General features: G+C 46.8%; 1 protein-coding gene across 3 annotated transcripts in view; it reads left to right on the forward strand.

Annotated features, from left to right (window-relative positions):
- Positions 1 to 18,299, forward strand: part of LOC110523061 (retinoschisin-like) — a 50,682-nt gene that overhangs the window by 11,841 nt on the left and 20,542 nt on the right. For all 3 annotated transcript variants that reach the window (XR_016496406.1, XR_016496405.1, XM_036979024.2), the window contains exon 3: positions 3,361 to 3,589. Coding sequence is in view for 1 of the 3 variants with exons in the window: in XM_036979024.2 (XP_036834919.1) it covers positions 3,361 to 3,589 (229 nt within the window). In the remaining 2 variants the exon portion in view is untranslated. The remainder of the gene's footprint in view (positions 1 to 3,360; positions 3,590 to 18,299) is intronic.

Raw genomic sequence — 18,299 nt, forward strand, 5'->3', positions numbered from 1 at the left:
CTAAACTTGATGCCCTCAATCTCACACAAATTATCAATGAACCTACCAGGTACCTCCCCAAAGCCTTAAACACGGGCACCCTCATAGATATCATCCTAACCAACTTGCCCTCTAAATACACCTCTGCTGTCTTCAACCAAGATCTCAGCGATCACTGCCTCATTGCCTGCATCCGTAATGGGTCAGCGGTCAAACGACCTCCACTCATCACTGTCAAACGCTCCCTGAAACACTTCAGCGAGCAGGCCTTTCTAATCGACCTGGCCGAGGTATCCTGGAAGGATATTGATCTCATCCCGTCAGTAGAGGATGCCTGGATATTTTTTTTAAATGCCTTCCTAACCATCTTAAATAAACATTCAAGAAATTTAGAACCAGGAACAGATATAGCCCTTGGTTCTCCCCAGACCTGACTGCCCTTAACCAACACAAAAACATCATATGGCGTTCTGCATTAGCATCGAACAGCCCCCGTGATATGCAGCGGTTCAGGGAAGCTAGAAACCATTATACACAGGCAGTTAGAAAAGCCAAGGCTAGTTTTTTCAAGCAGAAATTTGCTTCCTGCAACACTAACTCAAAAAAGTTCTGGGACACTGTAAAGTCCATGGAGAATAAGAACACCTCCTCCCAGCTGCCCACTGCACTGAAGATAGGAAACACTGTCACCACTGATAAATCCACCATAATTGAGAATTTCAATAAGCATTTTTCTACGGCTGGCCATGCTTTCCACCTGGCTACTCCTACCCCGGTCAACAGCACTGCACCCCCCACAGCAACTCGCCCAAGCCTTCCCCATTTCTCCTTCTCCCAAATCCGTTCAGCTGATGTTCTGAAAGAGCTGCAAAATCTGGACCCCTACAAATCAGCCGGGCTAGACAATCTGGACCCTTTCTTTCTAAAATGATCTGCCAAAATTGTTGCCACCCCTATTACTAGCCAGTTCAACCTCTCTTTCGTGTCGTCTGAGATTCCCAAAGATTGGAAAGCAGCTGCGGTCATCCCCCTCTTCAAAGGGGGGGACACTCTTGACCCAAACTGCTACAGACCTATATCTATCCTACCATGCCTTTCTAAGGTCTTCGAAAGCCAAGTCAACAAACAGATTACCGACCATTTTGAATCTCACCATACCTTCTCTGCTATGCAATCTGGTTTCAGAGCTGGTCATGGGTGCACCTCAGCCACATTCAAGGTCCTAAATGATATCTTAACCGCCATCGATAAGAAACATTACTGTGCAGCCGTATTCATTGATCTGGTCAAGGCTTTCGACTCTGTCAATCACCACATCCTCATCGGCAGACTCGACAGCCTTGGTTTCTCAAATGATTGCCTCGCCTGGTTCACCAACTACTTCTCTGATAGAGTTCAGTGTGTCAAATTGGAGGGTCTACTGTCCGGACCTCTGGCAGTCTCTATGGGGGTGCCACAGGGTTCAATTCTTGGACCGACTCTCTTCTCTGTATACATCAATGAGGTCGCTCTTGCTGCTGGTGAGTCTCTGATCCACCTCTACGCAGACGACACCATTCTGTATACTTCTGGCCCTTCTTTGGACACTGTGTTAACAACCCTCCAGGCAAGCTTCAATGCCATACAACTCTCCTTCCGTGGCCTCCAATTGCTCTTAAATACAAGTAAAACTAAATGCATGCTCTTCAACCGATCGCTACCTGCACCTGCCCGCCTGTCCAACATCACTACTCTGGCTCTGACTTAGAATACGTGGACAGCTACAAATACTTAGGTGTCTGGTTAGACTGTAAACTCTCCTTCCAGACCCATATCAAACATCTCCAATCCAAAGTTAAATCTAGAATTGGCTTCCTATTTCGCAACAAAGCATCCTTCACTCATGCTGCCAAACATACCCTTGTAAAACTGACCATCCTACCAATCCTCGACTTTGGCGATGTCATTTACAAAATAGCCTCCAATACCCTACTCAACCAAATTGGATGCAGTCTATCACAGTGCAATCCGTTTTGTCACCAAAGCCCCATACACTACCCACCATTGCGACCTGTACGCTCTCGTTGGCTGGCCCTCGCTTAATACTCGTCGTCAAACCCACTGGCTCCATGTCATCTACAAGACCCTGCTAGGTAAAGTCCCCCCTTATCTCAGCTCGCTGGTCACCATAGCATCTCCCACCTGTAGCACACGCTCCAGCAGGTATATCTCTCTAGTCACCCCCAAGACCAATTCTTTCTTTGGCCGCCTCTCCTTCCAGTTCTCTGCTGCCAACGACTGGAACAAACTACAAAAATCTCTGAAACTGGAAACACTTATCTCCCTCACTAGCTTTAAGCACCAACTGTCAGAGCAGCTCACAGATTACTGCACCTGTACATAGCCCATCTATAATTTAGCCCAAACAACTACCCCTACTGTATTTAATGTATTTATTTATTTTGCTCCTTTGCACCCCATTATTTTTATTTCTACTTTGCACATTCTTCCATTGCAAATCTACCATTCCAGTGTTTTACTTGCTATATTGTATTTACTTTGCCACCATGGCCTTTTTTTGGCATTTACCTCCCTTATCTCACCTCATTTGCTCACATCGTATATAGACTTGTTTATACTGTATTATTGACTGTATGTTTGTTTTACTCCATGTGTAACTCGTCGTTGTATGTGTGTCGTTGTATGTGTCGAACTGCTTTGCTTTATCTTGGCCAGGTCGCAATTGTAAATGAGAACTTGTTCTCAACTTGCCTACCTGGTTAAATAAAGGTGAAATAAAATACATTTAAAAAATCTCTAGTTACTTTAGTAAAGTGAGATGGATATGGGGGTGCTTTTTACTGTAGTTACTCTACTGCATTGTGATTGGATTGGGCTGGTTAGAACTCTAGTTTTTATAGTACAGTGAGATAGGACTGGGCTGGTCAGAACTCTTGTTACTCGAGTACATTGAGATGGGATTGGGCTGGTTATTGAGATTGGATTGGGCTGGATATAATTTAGGTACACTAATACATTGAGATGGGATTGGGCTTGTTAGAATTCTAGTTACTCTAACACATTAAAATGGGATTTGGATGATTAGAACTCTAGGTACTCTACTACATTGAGTTGATTTGGGCTGGTTAGAACTCTAGTTGCTCTAGAACATTGAGATGGGATTGGGCTGGTTATTGAGCTGAGAGTGTGCTGGTTAAAACTTGTTATTCTAGTACATTGCGATTGGATTGGGCTGGTTAGAACTCTAGTTACTCTAGTACATTGCGATTGGATTGGGCTGGTTAAACTCTAGTTTCTCTGGTACAGTGTGTTTTGATTTGGTTGGTTTGAACGATAGTAGGCTAAAATAGGATTGTAACCATTTCTGGACCTGTATTCCAGGAGGAAGAGGAGGTCCAGGAGGAGCAGGAGGAGGAGGTGCAACCAGAAGAGGAGGTGCAGGAGGAGGAGCAGCAGCAGGAGGAAGAGGTCCTAGAAACATGGACAGGGACAGGGAAAGCCTGCACATGTGACTGTGAAGGGGGGGAGTCTGCGACAGGTACCCCCACTATGACATCACCTGTCCTGGCCACATCGCCTCCTCAGAGCCGCCCACTAGACTGCATGCCAGGTGAGGATAGGATTCCGCCCAGGTCACCTGACCTTGCGGTGGTGAACGACTCTATCTGTGGTCACCTACTGTACCTGTGGTCACCTAGCTATAGTCACCTACTGTACTTGTGGTCACCTAGCTATGGTCAACTACTGTACCTGTGGTCACCTAACTGTAGTCTCCTACTGTACCTGTGGTCACCTAACTGTAGTCTCCTACTGTACCTGTGGTCACCAAGCTATAGTCACCTAGCTATAGTCACATAGCTATAGTCACCTACTGTACCTGTGGTCACCTAGCTATGGTCACCTACTGTACCTGTGGTCACCTAACTGTAGTCTCCTACTGTACCTGTGGTCACCAAGCTATAGTCACCTAGCTATAGTCACATAGCTATAGTCACCTACTGTACCTGTGGTCACCTAGCTATAGTCTCCTACTGTACCTGTCGTCACCTAGCTATTGTAAATCAAATTCAATTTTATTTGTCACATACACATGGTTAGCAGATGTTAATGCGAGTGTAGCGAAATGCTTGTGCTTCTGGTTCCGACAATGCAGTACTATCCAACGAGTAATCTAACCTAACAATTTCACAACAATTACTTTATACACACAAGTGTAAAGGAATTAATAAGAATATGTACATAAACAAATATATATGAATGAGTGATGGTATAGAACGGCATAGGCAAGATACAGTGGATGGTATAGAGTACAGTATATACATATGAGATGAGTAATGTAGGGTATGTAAACATTATATGAAGTGGCATTGTTTAAAGTGACTAGTGATTCATTTATTACATACATTTTTTCATTATTAAAGTGGCTGTAGTTGAGTCAGTATGTTGGCAGCAGCAACTCAATGTTAGTGATGGCTGCTTAACAGTCTGATGGCCTTGAGAAGCTGTTTTTCAGTCTCTCTGTCCCTGCTTTGATGTACCTGTACTGACCTCGCCTTCTGGATGATAGCGGGGTGAACAGGCAGTGGCTCGGGTGGTTGTTTTCCTTGATTATCTTTTTGGCCTTCCTGTGACATCGGGTGCTGTAGGTGTCCTGGAGGGCAGGTAGTTTGCACCCGGTGATGCGTTGTGCAGACCTCACTACCCTCTGGAGAATCTTACTGTTATGGGCGGAGCAGTTGCCATACCAGGCGGTGATACAGCCCGACAGGATGCTCTCGATTGTGCATCTGTAAAAGTTTGTGAGTGTTTTTGGTGACAAGCCGAATTTCTTCAGCCTCCTGAGGCTGAAGAGGCGCTGCTGCTGCTACTGTCCCATCAATGTGGATAGGGGGCTGCTCCCTCTGCTGTTTCCTGAAGTCCACGATCATCTCCTTTGTTTTGTTGACGTTGAGTGTGAGGTTATTTTCCTGACACCACACTCCAAGGGCCCTCACCTCCTCCCTGTAGGCCGTCTCGTCGTTGTTGGTAATCAAGCCTACCACTGTAGTGTTGTCTGCAAACTTGATGATTGAGTTGGAGGCGTGCATGGCCACGCAGTCGTGGGTGAACAGGGAGTACAGGAGAGGGCTGAGAACGCACCCTTGTGGGGCCCCAGTGTTGAGGATCAGCAGGGTGGAGATGTTGTTACCTACCCTCACCACCTGGGTGCGGCCCGTCAGGAACTCCAGGACCCAGTTGCACAGGGCGGGGTCCAGACCCAGGGTCTCGAGCTTGATGACGAGTTTGGAGGGTACTATGGTGTTAAATGCTGAGTTGTAGTCGATGAACAGCATTCTCACATAGGTATTCCTCTTGTCCAGATGGGTTAGGGCAGTGTGATTGCGATTGCGTCGTCTGTGGACCTATTGGGGCGGTAAGCAAATTGGAGTGGGTCTAGGGTGTCCGGTAGGGTGGAGGTGATATGGTCCTTGACTAGTCTCTCAAAGCACTTCATGATGACAGAAGTGAGTGCTATGGGGCGGTAGTCATTTAGCTCAGTTACCTTAGCTTTCTTGGGAACATGAACATTGGTGGCCCTCTTGAAGCATGTGGGACAGCAGACTGGGATAAGGATTGATTGAATATGTCCGTAAACACACCAGCCAGCTGGTCTGCGCATGCTCTGAGGACGCGGCAGGGGATGCTGTCTGGACCTGCAGGCTTGCAAGGGTTGGCACGTTTAAACGTTTTGCTCATGTCGGCTGCAGTGAAGGAGAGTCCGCAGGTTTTGGTAGCGGGCTGTGTCAGTGGCACTGTATTGTCCTCAAAGCGAGCAAAGAAGTTGTTTCTGAGCCGTTGAATTGCGACTCTACTTTGTCTCTATACTGACGCTTAGCTTGTTTGATTGCCTTTTGGAGGGAATAGCTACACTGTTTGTATTCGGTCATGTTTCCGGTCACCTTGCCCTGATTAAAAGCAGTGTTTCGCACTTTCAGTTTTGCGCGAATGCTGCCATCAGTTTCTGGTTTGGGAATGTTTTAATAGATGCTGTGGGTATGACATCGCCGATGCAGTTGCAAATAAACCCGCTCACCGACTCAGTGTATTCGTCAATGTTGTTGTTCGCCACAATGCGGAACATATCCCAGTCCAATCGAAGCAATCTTGAAGTGTGGAATCCGATTGGTTGGACCAGCGTTGAACAGACCTGAGTGCGGGAGCTTTCTGTTTTAGTTTCTGTCTATAGGCTGGAAGCAACAAAATGGAGTTGTGGTCAGCTTTTCAGAAAGGAGGGCTGGGGAGGGCCTTATATGCGTTGCGGAAGTTAGAATAGCAATGATCTAGGGTTTTGCCGGCCCTGGTTGCGCAATCGATATGCTGCTAGAATTTAGGAAGCCTTGTTTTCAGATTAGCCTTGTTAAAATCCCCAGCTACAATAAATACAGCCTCAGGATATGTGGTTTCCAGTTTACAGGTGAACAGAAGGACTTGAGTTCCTTTATGTTGTTATGATCACACCACGTCTCGTTAATCATAAGGCATACACCCCCGCCCTTCATCTTACCAGAAAGATGCTTGTTTCTGTCGGTGCGATGCGTGAAGAAACCAGCTGGCTGTACCGACTCCGATAGCATGTCTCGAGTGAGCCATGTTTCCGTAAAACAAAGAACGTTACAGTCTCTGATGTCTCTCTGGAAGGGTAGCCTTCCAGAGAGATGTGCCTGATCCTCTGTTTTGCCCGTGCACGATGTGCCCGTCTACGGAGCCTGACCAGAAGACCGCTCCGTCCACCCCTTCTACGGCGTCGTTGTTTTGGGTCGCCGGCTGGGATCTGATCCATTGTCCTGGGTGGGGGGCAAAACAGAGGATCCGCTTCGGGAAAGTCGTATTCCTGGTTGTAATGTTGGTGAGTTGACGTTGCTCTTATATCCAATAGTTACTCCCGACTGTATGTAATAAAACCTAAGATTACCTGGGGTAACAATGTAAGAAATAAAACTACATAATTTCATAGAAACGCGAAGAGAGGCGGCCATCTCTGTCGGTGCCGGAAGTAAACACCTACTGTACCTGTGGTCACCTAGCTATAGTGTAGCTATAGTCACCTACTGTACCTGTGGTCACCTAGCTATAGTCACCTACTGTACCTGTGGTCACCTAGCTAGAGTCTCCTACTGTACCTGTGGTCACCTACTGTACCTGTGGTCAACTAGCTATAGTCTCCTACTGTGCCTGTGGTCACTTACTGTACCTGTGGTCACCTAGCTATAGTCTAGCTATAGTCACCTACTGTACCTGTGGTCAACTAGCTAGAGTCTCCTACTATACCTGTGGTCACCTAGCTACAGTCTCCTACTGTATCTGTGGTCACCTAGATATTGGCTATTGACTATAGCTAGGTACAGTACCTGTGGTCACCTAGCTATGGTCACCGACTGTATCTGTGGTTACCTAGCTATAGTCACCTAGCTATAGTCACCTAGCTATAGTCTCCTACTGTATCTGTGGTCACCTAGCTATAGTCACCTAGCTATGGTCACCTGCTGTGTCTGTGGTCACCTAGCTATAGTCACCTAGCTATGGTCACCTGCTGTACCTGTGGTCACTTAGCTATAGTCACCTACTGTACCTGTGGTCACTTAGCTGGGTTAAGTTAGTACTATTGGGTTAGGGTTGGTACTATTGGGTTAGGTTTAGTACTGTTGTGTCGGCGTTAGTACTGTTGGGTTGGGGTTAGTACTGTTGGGTTGGGGTTAGTACTGTTGGGTTAGGGTTGGTACTGTTGGGTTGAGGTTGGTACTGTTGGGTTGGGGTTAGTACTGTTGGGTTGGGGTTAGTACTGTTGGGTTAGTACTGTTGGGTTAGGGTTAGTATTGTTGGGTTCGGTTAGTACTGTTGGGTTGGGGTTAGTACTGTTGGGTTATGGTTAGTACTGTTGGGTTAAGGTTAGTACTGTTGGTTTAGGTTTAGTACTGTTGGGTTGGGGTTAGTACTGTTGGGTTGGGGTTAGTACTGTTGGGTTAGGATTAGGGTTAGTACTGTTGGGTTAGGGTTAGTACTGTTGGGTCGGGGTTAGTACTGTTGGGTTAGCTTTAGGGTTAGTACTGTTGGGTTAGGGTTAGTACTGTTGGGTTAGCTTTAGGGTTAGTACTGTTGGGTTAGGGCTAGTACTGTTGGGTTGGGATTAGTACTGTTGGGTTAGCTTTAGGGTTTGTACTGTTGGGTTAGCTTTAGGGTTAGTACTGTTGGGTTAGCTTTAGGGTTAGTACTGTTGGGTTAGCTTTAGGGTTAGTACTGTTGGGTTAGGTCTAACCTTAACCCTAACCCAGTGGCACCATTGTAAAGGTTGTCACACTCCCTGCTTAGCGAGTACTGCTTCCCCCTGATTCAACTCATATGGAGACTCAGGTCGACTACCTCGAAAACACAAGTGACCGCCCCCCTGAAGCACTTCAACCCATCATGCTAATAAAAAAGGCCTTCTTCAATTGCACAAGTCAACATGCCCTTGAGCAAGTCACTTAACCCTAGTTGCTCCTTTAAATCACTCTGGATAACTGTGTTTGCTAAATGACAAAAACAATCAAATAAATTACATTTTATTTTAAAACTTAATGCAATATTCATTCAACTCAGTTTCAAATCACGAAATACAAGTAAAATTGATGAATTCAATGATTCAATTTGTGCATCACAAATTCCAAAATATTACATTCAAATTCAATATCCTAATACAAATTCAAATACAATTTCTGTTGGCACTGAAATCGCTCCATAGGAGAGTCAGTTAGGAAGAGAAGAAAGAAGGAGAGATAGCATATGTTGGATGCCATTAGATGATCTCATTACTGTAGTGGCAATGTGATGAACAGATTACGTCCCTAAATAAGCCTGTCACTCAAAAGCCCTACTGCTCCCTGATACTGTGCCCAGGAGCACACGTGATGGAGGGCAGCCTGTGGACTTTGGAGCTGGCAACCATAGTTGATCCAGCATAGTGGATTAGAAGCTGCCTTTTACATAAACGGCTGGTGGGATGAAGCACCACTTTAGGGGACGACTGACCATCTGCTCCCAGCAGCCTCCCTCTCAGTCTCCCTGCATGGGGTCAGAGAACCCAGTAGCCTCCCTCTCAGTCTCCCTGCATGGGGTCAGAGCACCCAGTAGCCTCCCTCTCAGTCTCCCTTTATGGGGTCAGAGCCTGTCCTGGATGTTGAGCTCCCAGCAGCCTCCCACTCAGCCTCCCAGCATGGGGTCAGAAGAACTGGCAGCCTCCCTCTCAGCCTCCCAGCATGGGGTCAGAGAACCCAGCAGCCCCCTAGCATGGGGTCAGAGTCTGTCCTGGATGTTGAGCTCCCAGCAGCCTTCCTCTCAGCCTCCAAGCATGGGGTCAGAGCCTGTCCTGGATGTTGAGCTCCCAGCAGCCTCCCTCTCAGCCTCCAAGCATGGGGTCAGAGCACCCAGCAGCCTCTCTCTCAGCCTCCCAGCATGGGGTCAGAGCACCCAGCAGCCTCCCTCTCAGCCTCCCAGCATGGGGTCAGAGCACCCAGCCACCTCCCTCTCAGCCTCCCAGCATGGGATCAGAGCCTGTCCTGGATGTTGAGCTTCCAGCAGCCTCCCTCTCAGCCTCCCAGCATTGGGTCAGAACCCGTCTTGTATGTTGAGCCCCCAGCAGCCTCCCTTTCAGCCTCCCAGCATGGGGTCAGATCATGTACAGAATGTTGAGCTCCCAGCCACCTCCCTCTCAGCCTCCCAGCATGGGATCAGAGCCTGTCCTGGATGTTGAGCTTCCAGCAGCCTCCCTCTCAGCCTCCCAGCATTGGGTCAGAACCCGTCTTGTATGTTGAGCCCCCAGCAGCCTCCCTTTCAGCCTCCCAGCATGGGGTCAGATCATGTACAGAATGTTGAGCTCCCAGCCACCTCCCTCTCAGCCTCCCAGCATGGGGTCAGAGCCTGTCCTGGATGTTGAGCCCCCAGCAGCCTCCCTCTCAGCCTCAGAGCCTGTCCTGGATGTTGAGCTCCCAGTAGCCTCCCTCTCAGCCACCCAGCATGGGGTCAGAGCCTGCTTGTGTTCCCAGCTCCAACAGTGCAGTAATATTTAACTAAATGCTTGTGTTCCTAGCTCCAACAGTGCAGTAATATCTAACTAAATGCTTGTGTTCCTAGCTCCAACAGTGCAGTAATATCTAACTAAATGCTTGTGTTCCTAGCTCCAACAGTGCAGTAGTATCTAACAATTCACAACAATACACACAAATCTAAAAGTAAAAGAATGGAATTAAGAAATATATAAATATTAGGATGAGCAATGTCAGAGTGGCATTGACTAAAATACTGTCGTGACGTTGTATTAGTTAATGTGACGACTGTTGCTCATCGAATGATTAAAGGTTTCTAATTGTGTGATTAAATGAATCAAGCAATTATTAACTCATTAACCTGGGGCACCATGGGAAAATTAGTTTTATTGAGTTTCTATTTCCCAAATTAACTCAAAGAATATCAGAATATCGATTTTACAACAGTCGCTAATTAATCAGTTTCCTCTACAGTCTCGTTCTGAACGTCGTATAATCTGGGAATCTGCACGGACCCGGGTCCCACCAATGAGTTCGGACCCGGGTCTCACCAATCTTAGTTGAGTATTTATTTACTAGAAAGCTAAAATGATGATAAAATATACACATACACAAAAACAGTCTAGGCTATTGATTAGAACTTAGTATAACGGGCCAACACACTAAGGCGCGTGTTACCCAAAATGGGGATTTAAAAGAGAGAGAAAAAGAGAAAGTACACGAGAGAAATATACATTTGGGTGCAAATGTCAGCTATGCTTATTTTAACCCTTGCCCCAAACTGCCGCTCTTATGGGTCAGAATATAATGATGTAATTACGTGTGGGAGGTCTCAGATGGGAAGCTCCTCGTGGACCGTTTAGGCTTCTCAATGATGCACTTCTCCAGCGCAACTCTCTGGTTGTCCTCACGATGTCAGGGTCCTTTTGGCTTAGTGGTCTGTTCCCTCGCCCTTGTTCTGGAAGGGGTCTTCTGAGGACAGACAGCTCTGTAGCTCAGAGCTCACAGCGTAGGAATGAAACAGTGTAGATACCACGATTCGATGGAGAGTGGAGGCTAGGTGGTCCAGCTTGAATTCACCCGCTTAGACACAACTACTCATCCGTAGCTTGGGTAGAAAAAACCTTGTGTTGCGTTTCGGGTTCGTTGACTTTTTAGACCATGGCTGCAGCTTGGGTCACTTAGTCTATGTTAATTCTTAACTCACATGTCTTATACCCTCGGGTCAGAAGTGGGAGTAACTGGGCGTACCAAGTTAAGAGGCAATGTCTAGATTTTACTCAAATCCAATTTTAGACAACTAACTTCACATTTCATCTTTACCAAAACATTCTCTTTGATTTGGACATTTTCCACACAACGTACAATGTATAAATATCAAGCATATGCTAGGAAAACTCTTAAAGTTACAATGTTTTCGTAATAATGTCATCTATTAACCTTTAATAACAAAACAAAAATGACATACATTTTCATATTCCATCTATCGTCATGACCACCATTGTGGCTGACGGAAACCATTGTTCCAAAGTCCCTTTATTTCATGTTTAATGTTCTGAGGCTGGTTCTCCATAGTGAGAAGACAAAGGAATGTTGTCTGTGGCCTAAGATTTACCATGGGCGTGAGGGGTCATAAAACCCCCACATCTTCAGACCCCTAGATCTCTCCTCCTCTGTTGGGGGTGAGAGATAATCTGTAAGGTTGTGGTCTCCTGTAACCTGACCTGATCAAGACAGTCATGACAATACAGTAGAATAGAATACAGTATATACATATGAGATGAGTAAAGCAGTATGTAAACATTATTAAAGTGACCAGTGATTCCACGTTTATGTATATAGGACAGCAGCATTTAAGTTGCAGGGTTGAGTAACCGGGTGGTACCCTGATAGTGATGGCTATTTAACAGTCTGATTGTAACGCGGGGCGAAGCAAGTGAACCCAAGTGCAGACTCAGACGGGGAGACAGGGATAAGGTAACTAAGGTATTTATTGAAAAGCGGGGGGAGATGGGGTGCAGGCCAGGGGGAGCTGGGGCGGGCAGCAGGGAACCAGGAACTGGGGCTGAGGCTGGGGCAAGTGGAGAAAGGGCAGGCTAAGCAGGTCCGGAGCGGAATCCAATGAAGCAGTAGAGCAGGGTTCCAGGGCAGAGAAGCAGGATTGACGTAACGAGGTATTGGACACAGGAACCAGTCAGAGCGGACAGAACTGTAGAAGAGAGAAAAGCAGCGTAGGGCTAGGGAAAAACAGGCACAACAAGATAACAAGATCTATGCGGGAACAAACAGCTGACTGAACAGGGGCTACGAACTGGCAGCGTGGAAGTGGCAGGGTTGAGTATTTGTAGATGCTTTGATTATGGAACAGGTTGCAACTGCCACCACTCACACAATCAAATCAAATCAAATGTATTTATATAGCCCTTCGTACATCAGCTGATATCTCAAAGTGCTGTACAGAAACCCAGCCTAAAACCCCAAACAGCAAGCAATGCAGGTGTAGAAGCACGGTGGCTAGGAAAAACTCCCTAGAAAGGCCAAAACCTAGGAAGAAACCTAGAGAGGAACCAGGCTATGTGGGGTGGCCAGTCCTCTTCTGGCTGTGCCGGGTGGAGATTATAACAGAACATGGCCAAGATGTTCAAATGTTCATAAATGACCAGCATGGTCGAATAATAATAAGGCAGAACAGTTGAAACTGGAGCAGCAGCACGGTCAGGTGGACTGGGGACAGCAAGGAGTCATCATGTCAGGTAGTCCTGGGTCATGGTCCTAGGGCTCAGGTCAGTTGAAACTGGAGCAGCAGCACGGCCAGGTGGACTGGGGACAGCAAGGAGTCATCATGTCAGGTAGTCCTGGGGCATGGTCCTAGGGCTCAGGTCCTCCGAGAGAGAGAAAGAAAGAGAGAAGGAGAGAATTAGAGAACGCACACTTAGATTCACACAGGACACCGAATAGGACAGGAGAAGTACTCCAGATATAACAAACTGACCCTAGCCCCCCCGACACATAAACTACTGCAGCATAAATACTGGAGGCTGAGACAGGAGGGGTCAGGAGACACTGTGGCCCCATCCGAGGACACCCCCGGACAGGGCCAAACAGGAAGGATATAACCCCACCCACTTTGCCAAAGCACAGCCCCCACACCACTAGAGGGATATCTTCAACCGCCAACTTACCATCCTGAGACAAGGCTGAGTATAGCCCGCAAAGACCTCCGCCACGGCACAACCCAAGGGGGGGGGGGGCAACCCAGACAGGATGACCACATCAGTGAATCAACCCACTCAGGTGACGCACCCTCTCCAGGGACGGCATGAGAGAGCCCCAGTAAGCCAGTGACTCAGCCCCTGTAATAGGGTTAGAGGCACAGAATCCCAGTGGAAAGAGGGGAACCGGCCAGGCAGAGACAGCAAGGGTGGTTCGTTGCTCCAGAGCCTTTTTCGTTCACCTTCCCACTCCTGGGCCAGACTACACTCAATCATATGACCCACTGAAGAGATGAGTCTTCAGTAAAGACTTAAAGGTTGAGACCGAGTTTGCGTCTCTGACATGGGTAGGCAGACCGTTCCATAAAAATGGAGCTCTATAGGAGAAAGCCCTGCCTCCAGCTGTTTGCTTAGAAATTCTAGGGACAATTAGGAGGCCTGCGTCTTGTGACCGTAGCGTACGTGTAGGTATGTACGGCAGGACCAAATCAGAGAGATAGGTAGGAGCAAGCCCATGTAATGCTTTGTAGGTTAGCAGTAAAACCTTGAAATCAGCCCTTGCTTTGACAGGAAGTCAGTGTAGACAGGCTAACACTGGAGTAATATGATAAATTTTTTAGGTTCTAGTCAGGACTCTAGCAGCTGTATTTAGCACTAACTGAAGTTTATTTAGTGCTTTATCCGGGTAGCCGGAAAGTAGAGCATTGCAGTAGTCTAACCTAGAAGTGACAAAAGCATGGATTAATTTTTCTGCATCATTTTTGGACAGAAAGTTTCTGAGTTTTGCAATGTTACGTAGATGGAAAAAAGCTGTCCTTGAAATGGTCTTGATATGTTCTTCAAAAGAGAGATCAGGGTCCAGAGTAACGCCAAGGTCCTTCACAGTTTTATTTGAGACGACTGTACAACCATTAAGATTAATTGTCAGATTCAACAGAAGATCTCTTTGTTTCTTGGGACCTAGAACAAGCATCTCTGTTTTGTTCGAGTTTAAAAGTAGAAAGTTTGTAGCCATTCACTTCCTTATGTCTGAAACACATGCTTCTAGCGAGGGCAATTTTGGGGCTTCACCATGTTTCATTGAAATGTACAGCTGTGTGTCATCCGCATAGCAGTGAAAGTTAACATTATGTTTTCGAATGACATCCCCAAGAGTTAAAATATATAGTGAAAACAATAGTGGTCCTAAAACGGAACCTTGAGGAACACCAACATGATTTGTCAGGAGGAGACGGAGGACAAACCATTCACAGAGACAAACTGATATCTTTCCGACAGATAAGATCTAAACCAGGCCAGAACTTGTCCTTGTAGACCAATTTGGGTTTCCAATCTCTCCAAAAGAATGTGGTGATCGATGGTACCAAAAGCAGCACTAAGGTCTAGGAGCACGAGGACAGATGCAGAGCCTCGGTCCGATGCCATTAAAATGTCATTTACCACCTTCACAAGTGCCGTCTCAGTGCTATGATGGGGTCTAAAACCAGACTGAAGCATTTTGTATACATTGTTTGTCTTCAGGAAGGCAGTGAGTTGCTACGCAACAGCCTTTTCTAAAATTTTTGAGAGGAATGGAAGATTCGATATAGGCCGATAGTTTTTTATATTTTCTGGGTCAAGGTTTGACTTTTAGTGAGTGAGTTTGGTGAGTGAGTTTGGTACACATCCGGTGGATAGAGAGCCATTTATTATGTTCAACATAGGAGGGCCAAGCACAGGAAGCAGCTCTTTCAGTAGTTTAGTTGGAATAGGGTCCAGTATGCAGCTTGAAGGTTTAGAGGCCATGATTATTTTCATCATTGTGTCAAGAGATATAGTACTAAAACACTTGAGCGTGTCTCTTGATCCTAGGTCCTGGCAGAGTTGTGCAGACTCAGGACAACTGAGCTTTGAAGGAATACGCAGATTTAAAGAGGAGTCCGTAATTTGCTTTCTAATAATCATAATCTTTTCCTCAAAGAAGTTCATGAATTTATCACTGCTAAAGTGAAAGTCATCCTCACTTGGGGAATGCTGCTTTTTAGTTAGCTTTGCGACAGTATCAAAAAGGAATTTCGGATTGTTCTTATTTTCCTCAAATAAGTTAGAAAAATAGGATGATCGAGCAGCAGTAAGGGCTCTTCGGTACTGCACAGTACTGTCTTTCCAAGCTAGTCGGAAGACTTCCAGTTTGGTGTGGCGCCATTTCCGTTCCAATTTTCTGGAAGCTTGCTTCAGAGCTCGGGTATTTTCTGTGTACCAGGAGCTAGTTTCTTATGAGAAATGTTTTTAATTTTTAGGGGTGCAACTGCATCTAGGGTATTGCGCAAGGTTAAATTGAGTTCCTCAGTTAGGTGGTTAACTGATTTTTGTCCTCTGGCGTCCTTGGGTAGACAGAGGGAATCTGGAAGGACATCAAGGAATCTTTGTGTTGTCTGAATTTATAGCACAACTTTTGATGTTCCTTGGTTGGGGTCTGAGCAGATTATTTGTTGCAATTGCAAACGTAATAAAATGGTGGTCCGATAGTCCAGGATTATGAGGAAAAACATTAACATCCACAACATTTATTCCATGGGACAAAACTAGGTCCAGCGTATGACTGTGGCAGTGAGTGGGTCCAGAGACATGTTGGACAAAACCCACTGAGTCGATGACGGCTCCGAAAGCCTTTTGGAGTGGGTCTGTGGACTTTTCCATGTGAATATTAAAGTCACCAAAGATTAGAATATTATCTGCTATGACTACAAGGTCCGATAGGAATTCAGGGAACTCAGTGAGGAACGCTGTATATGGCCCAGGAGGCCTGTAAACAGTAGCTATTAAAAGTGATTGAGTAGGCTGCATAGATTTCATGACTAGAAGCTCAAAAGACGAAAATGTCATTTTGTTTTTTGTAAATTGAAATTTGCTATCGTAAATGTTAGCAACACCTCCGCCTTTGCGGGATGCACGGGGGATATGGTCACTAGTGTAGCCAGGAGGTGAGGCCTCATTTAACACAGTAAATTCATCAGGCTTAAGCCATGTTTCAGTCAGGCCAATCACATCAAGATTATGATCAGTGATTAGTTCATTGACTATAATTGCCTTTGAAGTAAGGGATCTAACATTAAGTAGCCCTATTTTGAGATGTGAGGTATCATGATCTCTTTCAATAATGACAGGAATGGAGGTGGTCTTTATCCTAGTGAGATTGCTAAGGTGAACACCGCCATGTTTAGTTTTGCCCAACCTAGGTCGAGGCACAGACACGGTCTCAATGGTGATAGCTGAGCTGACTACACTGACTGTGCTAGTGGCAGACTCCACTATGCTGTCAGGCTGGCTAACAGCCTGCTTCCTGGCCTGCATCCATTTCATTGTGGAGCTAGAGGAGTTAGAGCCCTGTCTATGTTGGTAGATAAGATGAGAGCACCCCTCCAGCTAGGATGGAGTCCGTCACTCCTCAGCAGGTCAGGCTTGGTCCTGTTTGTGGGTGAGTCCCAGAAAGAGGGCCAATAATCTACAAATTCTATCTTTTGGAGGGGCAGAAAACAGTTTTCAGTTGTTTTCAACAATCACACACACACACACACAGAGGTCTAATGTCCATTGCTCATGTTTCTTGGCCCAAGCAAGTCTCTTCGTCTTATTGGTGTCCTTTAGTATTGGTTTCTTTGCAGCAATTCGACCTGGTTCACGCAGTCTCCTCTGAACAGTTGATGTTGACATGTGTCTGTTACTTGAACTCTGTGAAGCAGAGGGGAGGTATGTGAGGTGACGTTGGCTCCCTCTGCTGGGATTACAGGAGCTGGGCAACCCCCGACACGGACAGATCTAAGTGGAGGTAATTAGAGGAAAGTGCCAACCAGCCATGGAGGCTAAATAAAAGGAGCACGATGGCACACCACGGGAGAGAAGGGAGATAGACGGACACCAGTCAAGAGAGAGAAGGGAGAGAGAGAAGGGAGAGAGACGGACACCAGTTAAGAGAGAGAAGGGAGAGAGACGGACACCAGTCATGAGAGAGAAGGGAGAGAGACGGACACCAGTCAAGAGAGAGAAGGGAGAGAGACGGACACCAGTCAAGAGAGAGAAGGGAGAGAGAGAAGGGAGAGAGACGGACACCAGTTAAGAGAGAGAAGGGAGAGAGACGGACACCAGTCATGAGAGAGAAGGGAGAGAGACGGACACCAGTCAAGAGAGAGAAGGGAGAGAGACGGACACCAGTCAAGAGAGAGAAGGGAGAGAGAGAAGGGAGAGAGACGGACACCAGTTAAGAGAGAGAAGGGAGAGAGACGGACACCAGTCATGAGAGAGAAGGGAGAGAGACGGACACCAGTCAAGAGAGAGAAGGGAGAGAGACGGACACCAGTCAAGAGAGAGAAGGGAGAGAGACGGACACCAGTCGGGAGAGAGATGGACACCAGTCAAGAGAGAGAAGGGAGAGAGACGGACACCAGTCAAGAGAGAGAAGGGAGAGAGACGGACACCAGTCAAGAGAGAGAAGGGAGAGAGAGAAGGGAGAGAGACGGACACCAGTCAAGAGAGAGAAGTGAGAGAGACGGACACCAGTCAAGAGAGAGAAGGGAGAGAGACGGACACCAGTCAAGAGAGAGAAGGGAGAGAGAGAAGGGAGAGAGACGGACACCAGTCAAGAGAGAGAAGGGAGAGAGACGGACACCAGTCAAGAGAGAGAAGGGAGAGAGACGGACACCAGTCAAGAGATAGAAGGGAGAGAGACGGACACCAGTCGGGAGAGAGATGGACACCAGTCAAGAGAGAGAAGGGAGAGAGACGTACACCAGTCAAGAGAGAGAAGGGAGAGAGAGAAGGGAGAGAGACGGACACCAGTCAAGAGAGAGAAGGGAGAGAGACGGACACTAGTCAAGAGAGAGAAGGGAGAGAGAGAAGGGAGAGAGACGGACACCAGTTAAGAGAGAGAAGGAAGAGAGATGGACACCAGTCAAGAGAGAGAAGGGAGAGAGACGGATACCAGTGAAGAGAGAGAAGGGAGAGAGACGGACACCAGTCAAGAGAGAGAAGGGAGAGAGACGGACACCAGTCGGGAGAGAGATGGACACCAGTC

The sequence above is a fragment of the Oncorhynchus mykiss genome, chromosome 5, assembly GCF_057628025.1.
Source record: "Oncorhynchus mykiss isolate SJ-2025 chromosome 5, ASM5762802v1, whole genome shotgun sequence".
Classification (NCBI taxonomy): domain Eukaryota; kingdom Metazoa; phylum Chordata; class Actinopteri; order Salmoniformes; family Salmonidae; genus Oncorhynchus; species Oncorhynchus mykiss.